At 41.4% G+C, this 18,936-nt stretch overlaps 1 protein-coding gene across 1 annotated transcript in view; it reads left to right on the top strand.

Moving 5' to 3' along the window:
- Positions 1 to 18,936, top strand: part of stk3 (serine/threonine kinase 3 (STE20 homolog, yeast)) — a 252,149-nt gene that overhangs the window by 188,550 nt on the left and 44,663 nt on the right. Inside the window, 1 exon segment of the mRNA XM_055633459.1 lies at positions 10,434 to 10,609. Within this exon segment, the coding sequence (XP_055489434.1) occupies positions 10,434 to 10,609 (176 nt within the window).

The following is an 18,936-nucleotide window of genomic DNA, read 5'->3' as shown; positions in this document are numbered from 1 at the left end:
TCTGGCCACAAGTTGGCTCCATGGGGAGAACTCTTTTCCAACCTGCCAATCTCAAATGTTTGCCAACCATTAATAGAAATACCAATATTCTAGGCAACAATAAATTATAAAGAGTAGCATGAACCGATAAGTGACTTGAGACTTTACTTCAGAGATACAGTGTGAAAACTGGCTCTTTGGCCAACCTAGTCCGCACCGACCAGCGATCACCCATATGCTAGCACTATCCGACACACCAGGGACAATTTACAAAAGCCAATTAACCTACAAACCTGTACATCTTTGGAGTGTGGGAGGAATCCGGAGCACCCGGAGTAAACCCACACGGTCACAGGGAGAAGGTACAAACTCCATACTGATAGCAACCTTAACAGGATTGACAAGGTCTCTGGTGCTTTGAGGAAGAAATTTTACCGCCGCGCCACTGCTGCCCTAAGTGCTTTTAAAATTAACCTGTTTGTGGAGTTCTAAAGATGGATATAAATAATTTCAAATTCAGTCATACCAACATACCAACATGTGGTGAAGCAGTTAATTGGATGGTTCTTGTAATTACGGTCAAACTGTCTGCAACTTTAAAAGCCTTAAACTTAGAAAGTTTGTCCTGTAATCTTGTGACAGTGTTGTAATAGATGCATGTAAATTTTCTTTATCTGTGCTTTTTCTGTAGTTGTAACACTATATTCTGCATTCTTTATTTTCTCTTTCGCACTTCCTGATGTACTCATCTGTGCTATGATCTGCTTGGATAATGCTCAAAACAAAGTCTTTCACACTTTCGCAGGACACCTGATATAAATCAATACAGTTGGAATTGCAGAAGGATGAGATAAAATGCATGTAGGACCTTATCAATATTGCCAGTGAACAAAAAAAAATGGACGAATCACATTTTAAAAGGCAGACATGAAAAGGAAAGAAGTATATGCAATGCTTAGTTCCTTCAACTATTTGTTTTCGTCTCTGCTGTTTCCTGTAAACGAGTGGGGTTTCTTTTAAACCAGTTATTTATCTGTCTCTGGCATTTACTTGGGTGAAAGGCAACATAATAAAGATTGCAGCTGATGCAACAGTCATTTATTGTGTGAAACAGCACTGATACAATAGACTTTTAAAAGATGTTGCCAGAAAGCACACAATGCTGTTAAAAATTGGCAAGAGGTGCTGCCTTCCTGGATGCCAGACCCCAGATACTAAATTATTGGGAGCCGCTGCCTGTCCAGGAATTCAGTAGGGGTAAGGGCCTGTCCTGCTTACGTGTCCTTGGCACGCAAACTACGCGACCTCATGGTCGCGTTGAGGCGCACGGGCATCGTATAGCCGCGCGGGGCCGGTCCCACTTAGAAGCGCGGAGGGGTATGTAGTTGTGCGCGACATCGCGCGTGGCTCCGAAATTTTTGTAGTGAACTAAATCTTTGCGCGCCAAAAGCCTGTCGCGGAACTGACGGCCAAATTGGGACAGGCCCAAGACCCTGGCGCGACACAACGTCTCACCTTCAACAGCAGCAGAAGCAGGCAAACGATCGCCGAACTCGGCCTGGGGCTCACAGCCATTGCGGTCCGGATCCGCCCGCACTTCTACTCCTAGAGCGGGGCCAAGAAAATTGAAGATAGACACAAAATGCAGGAGTAACTCAGCAGGACCGGCAGCATCTCTGGAGAGAAGCAATGGGTGACGTTTCGGGTCGAGACCCTTCTTTTCAGACTGAAGAAGTGTCTCGACACGTCACCCATTCCTTCTCTCCAGAGATGCGGCCGGTCCCGCTGAGTTACTACAGCTTTGTGTACATTTCAAATGACGTCACGCGCTCCAGACGGCTGTGTGTTCGCATGTAATTGCGCTCGGCCTTCGCGGAACCGTCGCGGCTCAACGCGACCACGAGGTCACGTAATTTGTGTGCCAAGTGGGACAGGCCCTGTACTGTCTATCCACTGGTCCCAAATACTCAGGTAAACAAATGTAAATATTTTAAACATATCTTTCCTGCCTGCTACAGTGTTGCCTGTCTATATGAGAGAACGGACGAGGATGGAGAATGTAGCAGGCCACTTTCCACACTACTGGAACTTAGAAGAAATTGGGTTGAAAGGTTGCAGTTAAAATTGCCACAGGCAACTCAACGATTGGAAGACTCCTCAGTAGACTGTTGCTGCATTATGTCTTGGCGTGACCTGAATGCCTGTTCGTGACTTCTCAGTTCATGCGAATCAGCCTGCACTGAAGCGAGGCAATCTGGTTTTAAACTACCTGAATTATTTTATTGACGTAGCAATATTTCTGACATGTTTCCTTAGCTGGGAAATAGTACTCAATGAAAACATGTTCATTTATTCAGTAAAAAGGGCTCTTCGTGGCAGTATTGTCACCAGGCCACTTAAAGCTAATTTAGGACAGGTTAAATAAAATAAATGGGTGTAGAGGTGCAGATTGAAGCAGGGAAAATACAGGTATAGGGAGGAAGTCCAGACCATAGGCAATTGGTCGCTGGAGGCAGATTAATTAAATTTGCGATTGTATATAACTCCATAATTTAATGAAGTAATGGCGCAACACAAAATAATCAATTTACATTATACAGAAGATGGAGGGTTATATTTTGTCCACAATTAATCCCTTCGCTGCACCTTGTGATCTCTGTTGGTCTGTTTTACTGCAACATTATCACTGGCTAAACAGGCTAATGTTTTTCTTTGCTCCCAAGGTCCATAGATAGCTGTCTTATCTTTAACCTTGCTATTTGTTGCATTTCTCTATTGTCTTTGCTTACAGAGAAGCAGACAGTCTTCCATGTGTACTTGAAGCAGTAATAAAATCCCTAAAAGTTTGCTTGCTCATTCTAGTTTAAAACAAATAGCCCAGCAATGCCATCTTAAACTGGTCACTTTTGAAAAGGCCCTTGGTTCGAGTGAAGTTTCAAAACAGACAATCCATTGCTTGATAGCCTTCTGAACTCAATTAGTGTTGACTGTGTAAATTAACCATTTGTTATATAGCAGTTATATCTAAACTGCTATATTGTACTGAAAGAAGGAGCAATTTTGAAAATTTCTTCTCATTGTGACTATTTCTTTTGTCATGTGTCTGATAGCTATTTATCCACTCCAATCTTGCACTTGCCCACCACCCATAGAAGTACTTCCAACATGAATTTATGAGTCCTTCTCCCTCATCTGGAAAGAAGAGAGCAAGTCAGGGAATCTTAATGATGCTGTAATCATGACTATCTTCAAGAAAGAGGTGGTCCAATTTCTAAAAATACAGAGGAACTTCCTCCTGAACTGAGAAAGTAATCGCAAGAATTCTCCTGTTTGCTTTCTCTATGGCCTAAATCCTCCTCCCAGAGTCGTATGGTGGATTCTGTTGAACAAGAGCATACAGGATTGTCACAGCACGACATATCCAAGGAAAAAGCACAAAGTAACAGCAACTGTTGATGACTCCATAAATCCAAATACATCATGGAGAATCCTCCTCACATATTAGTCACCATTATACATCTACAATGTTCTCGCCAAAGAGTCAATTGCAGATTAAATACCAGTGCAGACTGGTATCAACCCTCACATCAATCCTCCTAATTGTTTTTCAGTATGACTGCACCTTGCCATTAATAAGTTTCCTTCTGAAGTCGAGGAATCTATAGGATGGAAGACAAACTGATTAAACTACACCATAAAACTGAGTTTATCCTGACCTCTGGTATCGACTCACATTACACAAAAAAGGCTTGCATATGTGCAACTTTTGCGTCATGTTAATTCCATTACTGAGGAATGGGCCTTGCACAAAATAAAGGCCTCAACCACCCTGACCTCGGAACACAATGCTAGCCCCCAAATACCAAAGTCCATGACAAGACCTTGGAAAATGTTGACCACTTGCCATTTCTCAGGAAAGACAGACATTTAAAATGTAATTCACTGCTGCCGAAAGTGTGCCATTACAGCCTTCCCTGGACTGAGAAAAGGAGTGTTCTATAACCAAACCTGCCCCCAAGCAACAACAATCTCACCCTCAAGTATCCTTCGGACATAAGGACAACTTACAGTAGGCATCCTAAAGGACTGGGAAGTCTCCAACACTATCTTCCATTTCCATTGACAGCATCCACTCCCAGGGTTACTCCCCTAGCAACAAGGCTATGATCATATTCGACTAGCCTTGATGTGCAGGCCACATTGTCAGCATGCCCAACTCTGGACTAACTAATAGCAATTCTGTTTTGAGTTTATTGATTTCCAGAAGAAAATGCATCCTTGAAATGATCTTATATTGTCAGTGACTTGCAGGAGTTCCAGGTCTGTGACTGCTCAAAAGAGAATTCAGGAAGGCACTGAGCACCCCAATGGAAAGGCCACATAAAGGCTATGCACTAAAGTGTAAAGGAACACACATTGTCACAAACAACATTTCCACAAATTCTATCAAGCATCTTCTGCCGTAACTGTGACACAGACTTTAAATCTTCTCCAAGACTCTTTAAATGTCTCAGAAGCCTGGCAACCTTGGCCTGAGGGTGCCCATGAAGTGTTTTTTACATCTACAATGTTCTACTCCTGTCCATCCTGCTAATTCAGTTTCAAACCAGTTTTCAACATCATTTCCACATGAACAATGTCCCTAAAGGGCCTGTCCCACTTGGGCGTCATTTGCGCGACATCATTTACGCGTCACGATGCGCGAATGATGTGCATTACAAGCGCATGGTGCGTGGTGACGTAGGCAGTGACGCGCGGCTGCGCGCAGCGCCCCAGGATTTTGGGATTCACAAATCTTCGCGTGCCACCTGCGTGACTCGCAAATGACGCCCAATTGGGACAGGCCCTTGCGGTCCTACTTTGCACACCTTCTTTATTTTTGCCTAATGAGTAGGCACTAAAACCCTTTACCTGCTTTGTGTGTTTTGTTGGGAGAACTAATGCAGAAGCACAGAAATATTAAGATTGTTCCTGCTCTTCCCCCGACATCTCTGTGGAAAGGGGAAGTGGCAAGCTGTGCCTGGCCAATGTTCTGAAAAATTTTCTGACAGACTCATTAAGGATGACAACTCAACTGAATGTAGCTTCTTACATGCCAGATGGCAGTTTCAGGGCTTCTATTATTTATCCAGCCTGTTCATTTGTAGCAGGCTGGTTTTCTATTCTATTTGATTGGTTTTATACTATCAACAAATATTATTTTCCTTGTAATATATTTATATTGTCAATTTCAAACATCAAATATAAAATTGCATTGTTTATGGCATCCTGGCTGTCGTATTCAGCCTCTGGCATAGTTCACAATTAAAATAGTAGTTTAATTTAGAGTGTTTGATCTTGTGGCCTGTGAAGACGTGGTCTCGAGATGATTTTTACAAAATTCCTGCTGTGCAGCTATGCCTCAGAAGATGGACCTGCTTTGTATTCTATAGAGGAGGTCTTGCATATTCATGAATGACTAGACTTCATACAGAATTTGAAGATTAAGAATGTGGCGAACCGCACAGACACAGGAGATGAAATGTAATACAGAAAAGCACAAGTGATGAACTTTGCAAGGAAAAATAAAGTGATGCACCTCAAACTAAGTAGGCCAATTTTAATGGTGTGCTTAGCAGATCATGGGGAGTTCAAATAGACAATAGGTGCAGGAGTCGGCCATTCGGCCCTTCAAGCCAGCACCGCCATTCAATGTGATCATGGCTGATCATCCCCAATCAGTACCGCATTCCTACCTTCTCCCCATATCCCCTGACTCTGCTATCTTTAAGAGCCCTATCTAGCTCTCTCTTGAAAGTATCCAGAGAACCAGCCTCCACCTGAGGCAGAGAATTCCACAGATTCCACAAATGCACAAATCTTTGAAGGTGGGTGGAAAAATGAACATACCTGCTCAAAAAAAAAGTTCCATCGTGGGCTTCATTAACATAGGCTTGGAGTATAAAGATAAACAAGTTTTGACCTTGATAAAAGGTCTCATGGAACATGGGCCGTAGAACCAGTGGCTGAGTGGGTCTAAAAATGTTGGTTGCCAGGAGACAAAGGGGGGCCACTTCATCAGGGGCCCACTTGATATAGGGGGCCCACTTCATCAGGGGCCCACTTGCCATCGGGCAAGCTGACATCCTGGCCAGTCCGCCACTGCATAGAACAGAACAGTGTAGTACAGGAATGAGCTTCTTCCCACCTGTCATCCTCCTGCTCAGCATTTCACAACTTGCATCTGTGTCTCGGTTCTCATTATCTAACTGTTTCCATTCACTCATGGTCCAGATTTATTACTTACAGCCTATCCCCATGGTCACCCCCGTTTTCCCTATATGAGACATTACTCTCCTCATCTTTTGTTTCCCTGTTTAGTTGTGACAAAAGATCCCTGACCCGAAATACTGACTCTTTCTCTTCTCACAGATGTGGCCTGACTGCTGAGTATTTGCAAACTTTTCTGTTCTTGCTTGAGATTTACTCCTTTCTTGTTCCTGAGTTCCTCCCATAGGGCCCTGGATGAGCCCTCCAAGATATCCTCAATTAGTGTAGCCGTGAGACATTCTCCCTAATCTGTCGTGCAACTTCTCCAGTTCTTTTACATCCTCATTTGTCACATCTGAAACATTTACACTTTGGAACATTGACTACCATTCCTGCTCCCCTCACAACCAAATTTTCTGGAATGGTTGCAATGTCAAAGTTCCATGTAGTAATCCAGGCTGCAAACTCAGCTGCTTTACCTGTGATACACACATTCAAAAAAATACAATAAGGATCATAATTCCTGCAATGCTTATCCTGGCCTTGCCCTTTTTTTCTTTTTGGAGTCGCTTAACTTAACCTCTACCTTCTTCTCAATCATTACATCTACTGGCCAACTACTTCCATTCCCAACCCCTGCCACACTAGTTGAAACCCCCCGAAGCAACACTAGCAATAAAATTGGTGCCCCTCAGTTTAGGTGCAGCCAGAACTTGTAAAGGATGTATTAGATCATGGCTGGATTATTATTTCTAGCTTTGGGCACCAAAGTTTGTGACATACTTTTCAGAAGGTATCACATAGGTTTGGCAACAGGGCCAATTTCAAGGGACAAGGACCTGGACAGGATGGAGGTAGAGACTGAGGCTGGAAGGTGATAGATGGAGACAGAAGAGGCTGCAGCTGCTGGAAGGTCTAAGTAAGGAAGGTGCTAAGTGGCACTAGATAAGGAAGGAATGATGGCCATGTGGAATCAGTTAAGGAATGGAATAGGAGATTCAGTGGGGTATAGTGTGTGGGTAATGTAAAGAACAAGGTGGGGGGGGGGATAGGAATTAAATTGTGAGATGGGTTTCTAATTTCAAGGAGCTATGTTTTTTTCTCTCTTGATCCACTCCATCCCGCTGTCATTCCTCCCTCACCATGTTCTATCTGACTATCCTTAATTACCACTGTCTTTCTGAATGTACATAAGTCCTATCCCTTAGGAATTTCTCCATAATATTGCACCCCCTGATGTAAGGTCACTCGCGTGTGGTAATAACAATGAGTCCTGCAGCAGAGCAACAATGAATTTTAAAAGAATGCTGTCTTCAATGGTTTCACTATCTTCTATATTACTAATAGTCTGTTCTTGACCGGTTTTGGCCATCTGTGCTGCGATTTCTGAGAGAACGACGCCACCTACGGCCGTCATTTTTGGCCACCTTGCTCAGAGCCCCCCTCCGCCGCATGTGTGCCGAGGATTTTTCCCATCGATTAAAAATGATAGAGATATTAATGTTTTTACAAAATTCCCCATTCTCTCTGCTGCCCCTGCTGGCGGCAGGGGGGAGGGACTATAAAACCAGGAAGTGGTGTCCCTCAATCAGTGTCTGCAAGCTGGAGGAAGGCAGAGGGTCACGTTTCTCTGAGCTGTGAATAACACTGAACACATGTCTACTCAAATGTAAGTGCCCTTAGTGGTTCTAAAATGCTTGCAGAATGTGTCTATTGGTTCTAAACTTGCAAAAGCTTGCAAAAAAAGTGTCTATTGGTTCTAAAGCTTGCAAAAAATGTCTATTAGTTCTAAAGCTTGCAAAAAAAAAAATGTCTATTGGTTCTAAAGCTTGCAAAAATATGTCTATTGGTTCTAAAGCTTGCAAAAATATGTCTATTGGTTCTAAAGCTTGCAAAAAAATGTCTATTGATTCTAAAGCTTGCAAAAAAATGTCTCTATTGGTTCTAAAGCTTGCAAAAAATGTCCATTGGTTCTAAAGCTTTCAAAAAAATGTCTCTATTGGTTCTAAAGCTTGCAAAAAAATGGTTCTCTGTCTATTGGTTCCAAAGCTTGCAAAAAGTGTCTCTATTGCTTCTAAAGCTTGCAAAAAAAGTGTCTATTGTTTCTAAAGCTTGCAAAAAAAGCTGTCTATTGGTTCTAAAGCTTGCAAAAAATGTCTATCGGTTCTAAAGCTTGCAAAAAAAAATCTAGTTGTTCTAAAATAGTTCATACTAGTGCTCCAGAAGGCGCCCCTGCCCCCCCCTCCCCCCTCTCTCCCCTCCCCCTCCTCCTCCCTCTCTCCCCCACCCCCTCCCCCCCCTGCCCCCTCTCCCCCTCCCTCCCCCCCCTCTCCCTACCCTGGTTGGCTTGGCTTGGGTGTGTCTTGAAGTTGAAAGGCACTACTAACTGCAAATGGTGGCATGAAGTGGAAAGTCACTACTTACTGCAAATGGTGGCTTGGCTGCTTTGGCTTGAAATTGTAAGGCACTACTTATTGCAATTGGCTTGGGTGTGGCTTGAAGTTGAAAGACACCACTTACTGCAAATGGTGGCATGAAGTTGAAAGGCACTACTTACTGCAAATGGTGGATTGGTTGCTTTGGCTTGAAGTTGAAAGGTACTACTACTGCAAATGGTGGCTTGGGAGCTTTGGCTTGAAGTTGAAAGGCACTACTTACTACAAATTGTGGCTTGAAGTTGAAAGGCGCTACTTCCTGCAAATGATGGCTTGGGTATGGCTTGAAGTTGAAAGGTACTATTACTGCAAATGGTGGCTTGGGTGCATTGGCTTGACGTTGAAAGGCACTACTTACTGCAAATTGTTGTTTGAAGTTGAAAAGGCATGACTTACTGCAAATGGTGGCTTGGGTGCTTTGGCATTAAGTTGAAAGGCACGACTTACTGCAAATTGTAGCTTGGGTGCTTTGGCATTAAGTTGAAAGGCACTGCAAATGGTGGCATGAAGTTGAAAGGCACTACTTACTGCAAATGGCGGCTTGGGTGCTTTGACTCGAAGTTAAAAGGCACTACTGTAAATGCACTTCCTGTTTGCACTGTATATTGATTTTAGATAAAACGCTACCACTTACGGCTGTGATTTTTGGCCATCTTACTCAGTCCCCCTCCGCTGAGCAGATGCAGAAAATTCTTCGCATCAATGAAAAATAAAAGTGTTATTAGTTTTTTTTTAAATGTTGAGAATCTCTCTCCTGTCAATCACTCCATGAAAGCCACACCTTTTCCGGTGGGGGGGATGGGTTATAAAACCCGGAAATGTGGGTGTGGCTCAGTCTCTGCAAGATGGAGGAGGGAGAGGTCACGACTCGCTGTCTTTAGTGGCTTTGCACCCTACTTCAAATGGTATGAAACTGCAATTGAATTTGGTGGCCTTATACCCTGCTTGAAATAGAATTTCAAGGATTAGCCATGAGCCAACTACCAGCCCACCAGCCCTCCTGTGTGATACTGGGACCCAACGGGTCCCACTTAGTCGAGTATTAGTTAAATATCCGGCCAAATAACTCTGTATATGTGCAGTTTTTTGTTAGTGTGTCTGATTATCTATAATTACAAAAATATCTCAATCTATAATGTGGAATTTGACTATTTGTGAGAAGGTTTATGTCAACAAATAATCTTCACAATGGGCAAGTGCGACATGAATTTGACTAGCACCGACCCGGGGTCCGATCACTCGGCGCAGGGGAGCTGAGTTCCCCCCGATGTGGGAGCTTGATTACCCTGACGCAGAGGGCCCGACCGCCGGCTACGGGAGCCAAGATCGTCCTGTCAACAGAAGGCACGAGGCCCCCGACCGCGGGAGAACAAAGGGAAGAGATCGAACTATTTTTTTCGCCTTCCATTACCATGAGGAATGTGGAGGAGTCACTATGGTGGATGTTTATGTTAAAATGTATTTTGGGTGTCTTGCTTTTTATTGGTGTGATTGTATGGCAAATCAAATTCCTCATGTGTTGCAAAATATACTTGGCTAATAAAGTATGATTATGATTCCATAGACGTGCCAGTTTGTGGGTTAATTAGCTTCTGTAAATGGCAACTAGTATGTAGGATGCAAAACTGGTATAGCACAGAACTTGTGTGCAGGCGATCGTTGGTCGATGTGGGCAGAAGGGCCTGTTTCCATGCTCTCTTCTCTGTTTTTATTATTATTCAATCTAATGATTCTTTAGACACTTAAAAGAACATGTTGCCTTTTTTGCAGGGAATGATGCTACAGAAGAGTTACAAAGGCCAGCCTTTATGGATTACTTTGACAAACAGGAGAAGAATATTCAACCTCTTGGAAATTGTAACCAGAATCTGCAGGAGCCTTTCCATAAATCAAGAAATATTTTCCCTGATAATTGGAAGGTACCACAAGATGGGGATTTTGATTTTGTAAGTAGAGATTCTTAATTTAGTCATTTGTATAGTCCCTTATACATGCATTTGTATATTATCTTATACTTTTGTCATTTGTATAGTCCCTTACACATGCATTTGTATATTCATTTGTCATTTGTATAGTCCCTTCTACATGCATCAAATACAGGAGAAACGTTATGTGGTTTCCTTGAGATAGTGGTAATCGGACTAGTGCAGTGACATCTTGATCTATGTGGATTTGTTCACTGTAAAATATTATGCTAATATGATATAAATACATGTCCAAAAATAGCAAATCGGTTTATATCATTCATGCTAGGATTTTGTTAATACTGGATTTGGGATACATTGTATTCAAAAACATTGTTACAGTGATAATTGTTTTTTTCTTCTTACAACTTATATAAAAAGTGGGATCTTTGCAAATTTTGTTTCCAAGCAGCTTTTTACAACAGGATTATGTCATTCATGTTATAAACTCTTATAGCTGAATTGAAGGTGATCGAGTGAATGATATCACTAATATCTAGTAAACTGCAGTGTTGTAGGAAGGAAAACTACAAAAATCTCATTGCTGGAGGAACTCAGCAGGTCAGCCTTATAGCTGAAATCAACCGTTTCGTGGGTGTTTTGCCATTAGTGCAGTTTTCAGCTGTTGTGAATTTAAATTTCCCTGGATGCATTGAGAGGAGAAGGGGCCAGTATTAAAATGTAGAAATGTCTAAGATGGTGATGAGAATCCACTCCAAAACCAGCAACCCTATCCTTATGCACAGCACTGCTCTAGAAGAGGTAGAAATATTCACATACCCAGGCAATTTTTATTTTTATTTTTATTTAACCTTTATTTAACCAGGAGAAGTCTCTTTTACAAGAGAGTCCTGGCCAAGACAGGCAGCAGCACAGTTCCACAGTTACAGACAATAATTTAAAAACAACAGAGAACATATAAATAGAGTCACAGTCAGAACATCATCAAACAAAGCATGTACAGACAGAAGAGCCCGCTTCAACATCATTAAGAAGGGATTTAAATCTGTTTATAGAAACCAGCTCCTTAAGTTTCAGTTCATTCTGCAGCTGGTTCCATGCGAAGGGAACAGCATAACTAAATGCCGTTTTCCCCAGTTCAGTACGGACTTTAGGTACAGTTAGTAAGAACAAGTCTTCAGAGCGGAGCTGATAAGTTCCTGTGCTTTTTCGAATTACATACTTCTGCAGGTATGAAGGAAGAACATCGAGGATAGTCTTATAAATAAGGATATGCCAATGATGGAGTCTGCAGGTGGACAGGGCAAATCATCCAACTTGAGCATACAAAGAGCAGTGGTGCGTGAGGGTTTTAAAATTAGTAACAAATCTCAGGTAGACCATGTCCAAAGACTGTAGGCATTTTGAAGATGCATTCATATATAAAACATCACCATAGTCCAACACAGACATAAACGTTGCAGCAACAAGTCTTTTTTTAGCTTCAAAAGAAAAACAAGATTTGTTTCTAAAGTAAAAACCTAATTTTATCTTTAGTTTTTTCACAAGTTGCTGGATATGAGGTTTAAAAGAGAGAGAATCGTCAATTATAATTCCCAGATATTTATATTGAGACAGATTCAATCACAGAGCCCTGCAAAGTGGTGATAGGAGGGAGGTCCGAGGGCTTTGATTTAGCTTTAGTGAACAGCATGAGCTTTGTCTTGTCAGCATTTAAACCAAGTTTTAAATCACACAGGTTACGTTGCACAGTGTTAAAAGCAGTTTGGAGCTGACAGAGAGCCTAATTTGGGTTAGACGCAGAGCAATATACCACTGTGTCGTCAGCATAAAAGTGAAAATTTGCATTCGGACACCCTTGGATACATTAAGAGAGCTAGAAGTAATACCTTCTGCTCGCACACACTGGGATCTGCCTGATAGATAGTTTTTAAACCAACAGACAGCTTGATCAGACAAACCGATGCTGCATAGTCTTTGTAACAATAAGGCATGATCCACAGTATCGAAAGCCTTTGATAGGTCAACGAAAAGGGCTGCACAGTGTTGCATATTGTCTAAAAATTCAATAAAATCATTTACTACTTTTAAAGCAGCTGTTGACGTACTATATTTTTTCCTAAAACCAGATTGAAATTCAAATAAAATACTGTTACTTGATAAAAAGTCCTTCAGTTGTTGGTTTACAATGGATTCCAGCACCATAATTAAAACAGACAGTTTGGAGATGGGCCTATAGTTGTTTAGCATAGTGGGGTCCCCCCCTTTTAACAGTGGGAGAACAAAGGCAGATTTCCAAATAAGGGAAATGTGGTGGACAATGTGGTGGACATCGCCGGAAGGGGCAGAAGCAGACATAAAAAGTAGAATCAATAAGGCTAGGGTGGTGTTTAACATGCTCAGGAAGATCTGGAGCTCAAAACGCATCTCAATCAACACCAAAATATGCATCTTTAACTCAAATGTGAAACAGGTGATGCTATATAGATCAGAGACATGGAAAACAACAAAACACACTACAAACAGGCTGCAAACATTCATTAACACCTGCCTTAGGAGAATACTTAACATATGTTGGAGAGACAAAGTAATCAATGTGGACCTGTGGAAAAGAACAAGCCAGGAGCCCATTGACTTACAAATTTGAAGGAGAAAATTGAGTTGGATTGGACACACCCTCAGGAAACCTGCCACAAACATCACCCGGCAAGCCCTGAAATGGAACCCACAAAGAAAAAGGAAAAGAGGTCGCTGCAGGAACGGGGGGTTTCTTAAATGTGCATATTTTAATGCTAGGAGCATTGTAAGAAAGGTGGATGAGCTTAGAGTCTGGATAGACACCTGGAAGTATGATGTTGTGGCGATTAGTGAAACGTGGTTGCAGGAGGGCTGTGATTGGAAACTAAATATTCCAGGATTTCGTTGCTTCAGGTGTGATAGAATTGGAGGGGCAAGAGGTGGAGGTGTTGCATTGCTAGTCAGGGAAGATATTACAGCAGTGCTTTGGCAGGATAGATTGGAGGGCTCATCTAGGGTGGCTATTTGGGTGGAATTGAGAAGTGGGAAAGGTGTAGCAACACTTATAGAGGTGTATTATAGACCGCCAAACGGGGAACGAGAATTGGAAGAGCAAATATGTAAGGAGATAGCAGATATTAGTAGTAAGCACAAGGTAGTGATTGTGGGAGATTTCAACTTTCTACACATAGATTGGGAAACACATTCTGTAAATGGGCTAGATGGGTTGGAGTTTGTAAAATGTGTGCAGGATAGTTTTTTGCAGCAATACATAGAGGTACCTACTAGAGGAGGGGCAGTGCTGGACCTCCTGTTAAGAAATGAGACGGGACAGGTGGCGGAGGTATGCGTTGGGGAGCACTTCGGGTCCAGTGATCACAATACCATTAGTTTCAATATAATTATGGAGAGGGTCAAAACTGGACCTAAGGTTGAGATTTTTGATTGGAGAAAGGCTAACTTTGATGAGATGCGAGATGATTTAAAAGGAGTGAACTGGGACATTGTGTTTTATGGGAAAGATGTAGAAGAGAAATGGAGGACATTTAAAGGGGAAATTTTAAGAGTACAGAATCTTTATGTTCCTGTTCGGTTGAAAGGAAACAGTAAAAATTGGAAAGAGCCCTGGTTTTCAAGGGAAATTGGACATCTTGTTCGGAAAAAGAGGGAGATCTACAATAATTATAGGCAGCATGAAGTAAATGAGGTGCTTGAGGAGTATAAGGAATGTAAAAAGAATGTTAAGAAAGAAATTAGAAAAGCTAAAAGAAGATATGAGGTTATTTTGGCAAGTAAGGTGAAAGTAAATCCAAAGGGTTTCTACAGCCATATTAATAGCAAAAGGATAACGAGGGATAAAATTGGTCCATTGGAGAGACAGAGTGGACAGCTATCTGCAGAGCTAAAAGAGATGGGGGAGATATTGAACATTTTTTTTTCTTCGGTATTCACCAAGGAGAAGGATATTGAATTATGTGAGGTAAGGGAAACTAGTAGAGTAGCTATGGATACTATGAGGTTCAAAGTAAAAGAAGTACTGACACTTTTGAAAAATATAAAAGTGGATAAGTCTCCAGGTCCTGACAGGATATTCCCTAGGACATTGAGGGAAGTTAGTGTAGAAATAGCCGGGGCTATGACAGAAATATTTCAAATGTCATTAGAAACGGGAATAGTCCCCGAGGAGGGGCTATGGCAGAAATATTTCAAATGTCATTAGAAACGGGAATAGTGCCGGAGGATTGGCGTACTGCGCATGTTGTTCCAGTGTTTAAAAAGGGGTCTAAGAGTAAACCTAGCAATTATAGACCTGTTAGTTTGACTTCAGTGGTGGGCAAATTAATGGAAAAGATACTTAGAGATAATATATATAAGCATCTGGATAAACAGGGTCAGATTAGGAACAGTCAACATGGATTTGTGCCTGGAAGGTCATGTTTGACTAATCTTCTTGAATTTTTTGAAGAGGTTACTAGGGAAATTGATGAGGATAACGCAGTGGATGTTGTGTATATGGACTTTAGTAAGGCCTTTGACAAGGTTCCTCATGGAAGGTTGGTTAAGAAGGTTCAACTGTTGGGTATAAATGCAGGAATAGCAAGATGGATTCAACAGTGGCTGAATGGGAGAAGCCAGAGAGTAATGGTGGATGGCTGTTTCTCGGGTTGGAGGCAGGTGACTAGTGGGGTGCCTCAGGGATCTGTGTTGGGTCCTTTGTTGTTTGTCATGTACATCAATGATCTGGATGAAGGTGTCGTAAATTGGATTAGTAAGTATGCAGATGATACCAAGATACGGGGTGTTGTGGATAATGAAGAGGATTTCCAAAGTCTACAGAGTGATTTAGGCCATTTGGAAAAATGGGCTAAAAGATGGCAGATGGAGTTTAATGCTGATAAGTGTGAGGTGCTACACCTTGGCAGGACAAATCAAAATAGGACGTACATGGTAAATGGTAGGGAATTGAAGAATACAGTCGAACAGAGGGATCTGGGTATAACCGTGCATAGTTCCTTGAAGGTGGAATCTCATATAGATAGGGTGGTAAGGAAAGCTTTTGGTATGCTAGCCTTTATAAATCAGAGCATTGAGTATAGAAGCTGGGATGTAATGTTAAAATTGTACTAGGCATTGGTGAGACCAAATCTGGAGTATGGTGTACAATTTTGGTCGCCCAATTATAGGAAGGATGTCAACAAAATAGAGAGAGTACAGAGGAGATTTACTAGAATGTTGCCTGGGTTTCAACAACTAAGTTACAGAGATAGGTTGAATAAGTTAGGTCTTTATTCTCTGGAGCGCAGAAGGTTAAGGGGGGACTTGATAGAGGTCTTTAAAATGATGAGAGGGATAGACAGAGTTGATGTGGACAAGCTTTTCCCTTTGAGAATAGGGAAGATTCAAACAAGAGGACATGACTTCAGAATTAAGGGACAGAAGTTTAGGGGTAATATGAGGGGGAACTTCTTTACTCAGAGAGTGGTAGTGGTGTGGAATGAGCTTCCAGTGGAAGTGGTGGAGGCAGGTTCATTGGTATCATTTAAAAATAAATTGGATAGGCATATGAATGAGAAGGGAATGGAGGGTTATGGTATGAGTGCAGGCAGGTGGGACTAAGGGGAAAAAAAAGTTGTTCGGCACGGACTTGTAGGGCCGAGATGGCCTGTTTCCGTGCTGTAATTGTTATATGGTTATATGGTTATCTGGAGAAGAGGTGTCCAGACAGAAATGTCTGAGAGTGGGCTGATCTGGGGAGATCTCGAAAGAACTGCCAACAACCAAGTGAGGTGGAGGACATTTGTCAATGGCCTAAGCTCCCTAGAGGAGCAACGGGCTTAAGACGAAGATGTCTAAGATGGATGTCATCCTTTGCCTCACTTTAGCAGAAGCATATTCAACATTTTATTTAATATTTAAAAAAATATTCAGACCTATTAGCATTGTCTAGTGCGTCCAAAGATGCCAGCAGTGATTGGGATCAGAGCATTCTTCTGGTCCGTTATTTGACTGAAGTGGATTTCGTATGAGTGGTTTGTGCATTTGACTATATTTCAAAAATCACTACTTGAAAGTGCTTTAGTCTATCCTGCAAGGCACGTTATAAAGCTCTTTCTTCAGAGTTTCTGAAAGCATTTTTTATTGAACATGTCATTAAGACTAATGAGGCAATAAACATGCATGCATAAGTGTTTAAAAGGGCAGAAAGCATGGGGAAGTGATAAATGGTTATATCAAATACAGGGGAAACGTTATGTGGTTTCCTTGAGATACTGGTAATTGGACTAGTGCAGATTGACATCTTGATCAATGTTGATTTGTTGGGATAAAGGACCTGTTTTCATGTTGTGAGCTAACTCTTGCGGATTTGAATACTAATATCACACTTGATATTTTATTCTTCGATGAAATGTTCAATTGTGTAAATTTCTGCGCAGCTTTTTGAGTTCTGGCTTTCCTCAATCTCAGGACTGAGAAAGTGGAGGATGTGAGATGAAATAATTAAAAGACGTCTTTCATCTTTTAGCAAGAGCTCTATGTAGCATGATCTGGAAACACCCACGGTATTTCCATACACTCTAATCACAACCTCACTACTAACCACTGAATGTACATGCCATTGAAGATAACTAATGAAAAAATAGAAAAAAAGTTCAATAGAAAATCCATTTAACGCAGAATGAGAAAAAAAAATCACATCTAGAAACATGCAAAGACTTTCAGAGATGCAAATGCAAAGCATGACAGAAATAGAAGGGTTATCAGAAGTTAAGAGTTGAAGCCATCAACAAGAAGGTGAAGGAGTAAGTGAGTCAGAAGTGGTACTAACCTTCCACTGTTTCTTCATTCATCTCCCTCGCTAGCGAAGAGAATTATTCACCTCATGAAAATACTTACAAATATATTGCATTTTCTTTGAAGCTACACTAATGGACAGTCTAAATAAGATCAATTAAAATGTTGCTTCATGGGTGGGGTGGGTCCTTGCAATGCATCTGCAGCAGTAACCAAAATCCTGTATAAGTTGTGAAACTCTCAATAGTCTTATATGTCATGAAATGAAATGTTACATTGAACTTTTTAGTTCCGGAATAATAATAGCGCATTGGATATGACCATTAATTTAATTTGTGTGGAGAAACGTGGTAAAAAGATTTGGTGAATTAGTTTTATAGTTGTTTTGGCTTACAAGCATATGCATGCTATAATAATTGAGGATCCAAATGGTTCCAGGGTGTGATCTAAGTTTAGTTTTAGTTTAATTTAGTTTAGAAATACAGCATGGAAACAGGCCCTTCGGCCCACTAAGTCCGCACCGACCAGTGATCCCGCACACTGAGACTATCCTACACACACTAGGGACAATTTACATTTATACCAAGCCAATTAACCTATAAACTTGTATGTCTACGGAGTGTGAAGATCTCAGAGAAAGCCCGCGCAGTTGCGTGGAGAAAGTATAAAATCTATACATACAAGCACCCACAGTCAGGATTGAACCTGGGTCTCTGGTGCTGTAAGGCAGTAGCTCTACCGCTACTCCACCATACTGCGATGGAATGTCGAGCATTTTCGTTTTTTCAATACACAGCACATTGTTTGGTACACCAATGAAGAAGGAATTTCTGCTGTTGTCCTTCCTTTGCTCCTCTGTCTGGTGTGGAATTCACCTTTTGAGATGAAAACAAAAAAATCATTGGATCCGACATTGGTCAATGAGCTTGTTGCTGTTAAAAAATAACACTTTTCAGAGCACTCAGCCGTCAGGTAGTCAGCATTTAGAGTTGTGGCATCTGGCCAGAAAATATAGATATATACTTTTCTAAAATATTCAAATTGCCAGATACAGTGTTATTCAGAATTCAAATTTCCCCTGTTACAGCATAACATTGATGAATACAAGCACCAGGTGTCTCTCCCAATTAAATCTAATTAATATGAGCTGCGATTTTGCTTCAAGTAATAGAAAAGGAAGAAGTGTGGAAACAAGGAACTGCAGATGCTAGTGTACAAAAAAATCCCACAATGCTGGAGTAACTCTGCAGGCCAGGCAGCATTTCTGGAGAACATCGATAGGTGACGTTTCAGGTCTTCAACCCTTCTTCAGAAAAGGAATATTGTCCATCACTGCTAGTCGTTGTTATATCAATATACCAGATCAGTTATGGTTCAGTATGAAGCATCCTCAGCTTGAAGATGTGGAATTCACAACTTAAAATGCCAACATAAAGGTTGATAGCAGTTGTGCTCTGTCACTGATGCCACAATTTCAATGAGATGTCAGATGGATGAACATAATATATCCTCTGGTATTTTTTAAAAGAAGATTAGGT

The sequence above is a fragment of the Leucoraja erinacea genome, chromosome 4 (genome assembly GCF_028641065.1).
Source record: "Leucoraja erinacea ecotype New England chromosome 4, Leri_hhj_1, whole genome shotgun sequence".
NCBI lineage: Eukaryota > Metazoa > Chordata > Chondrichthyes > Rajiformes > Rajidae > Leucoraja > Leucoraja erinaceus.
Note: the sequence above shows the minus strand (reverse complement) of the source record. Positions and strands in the feature narration are given on the sequence as shown.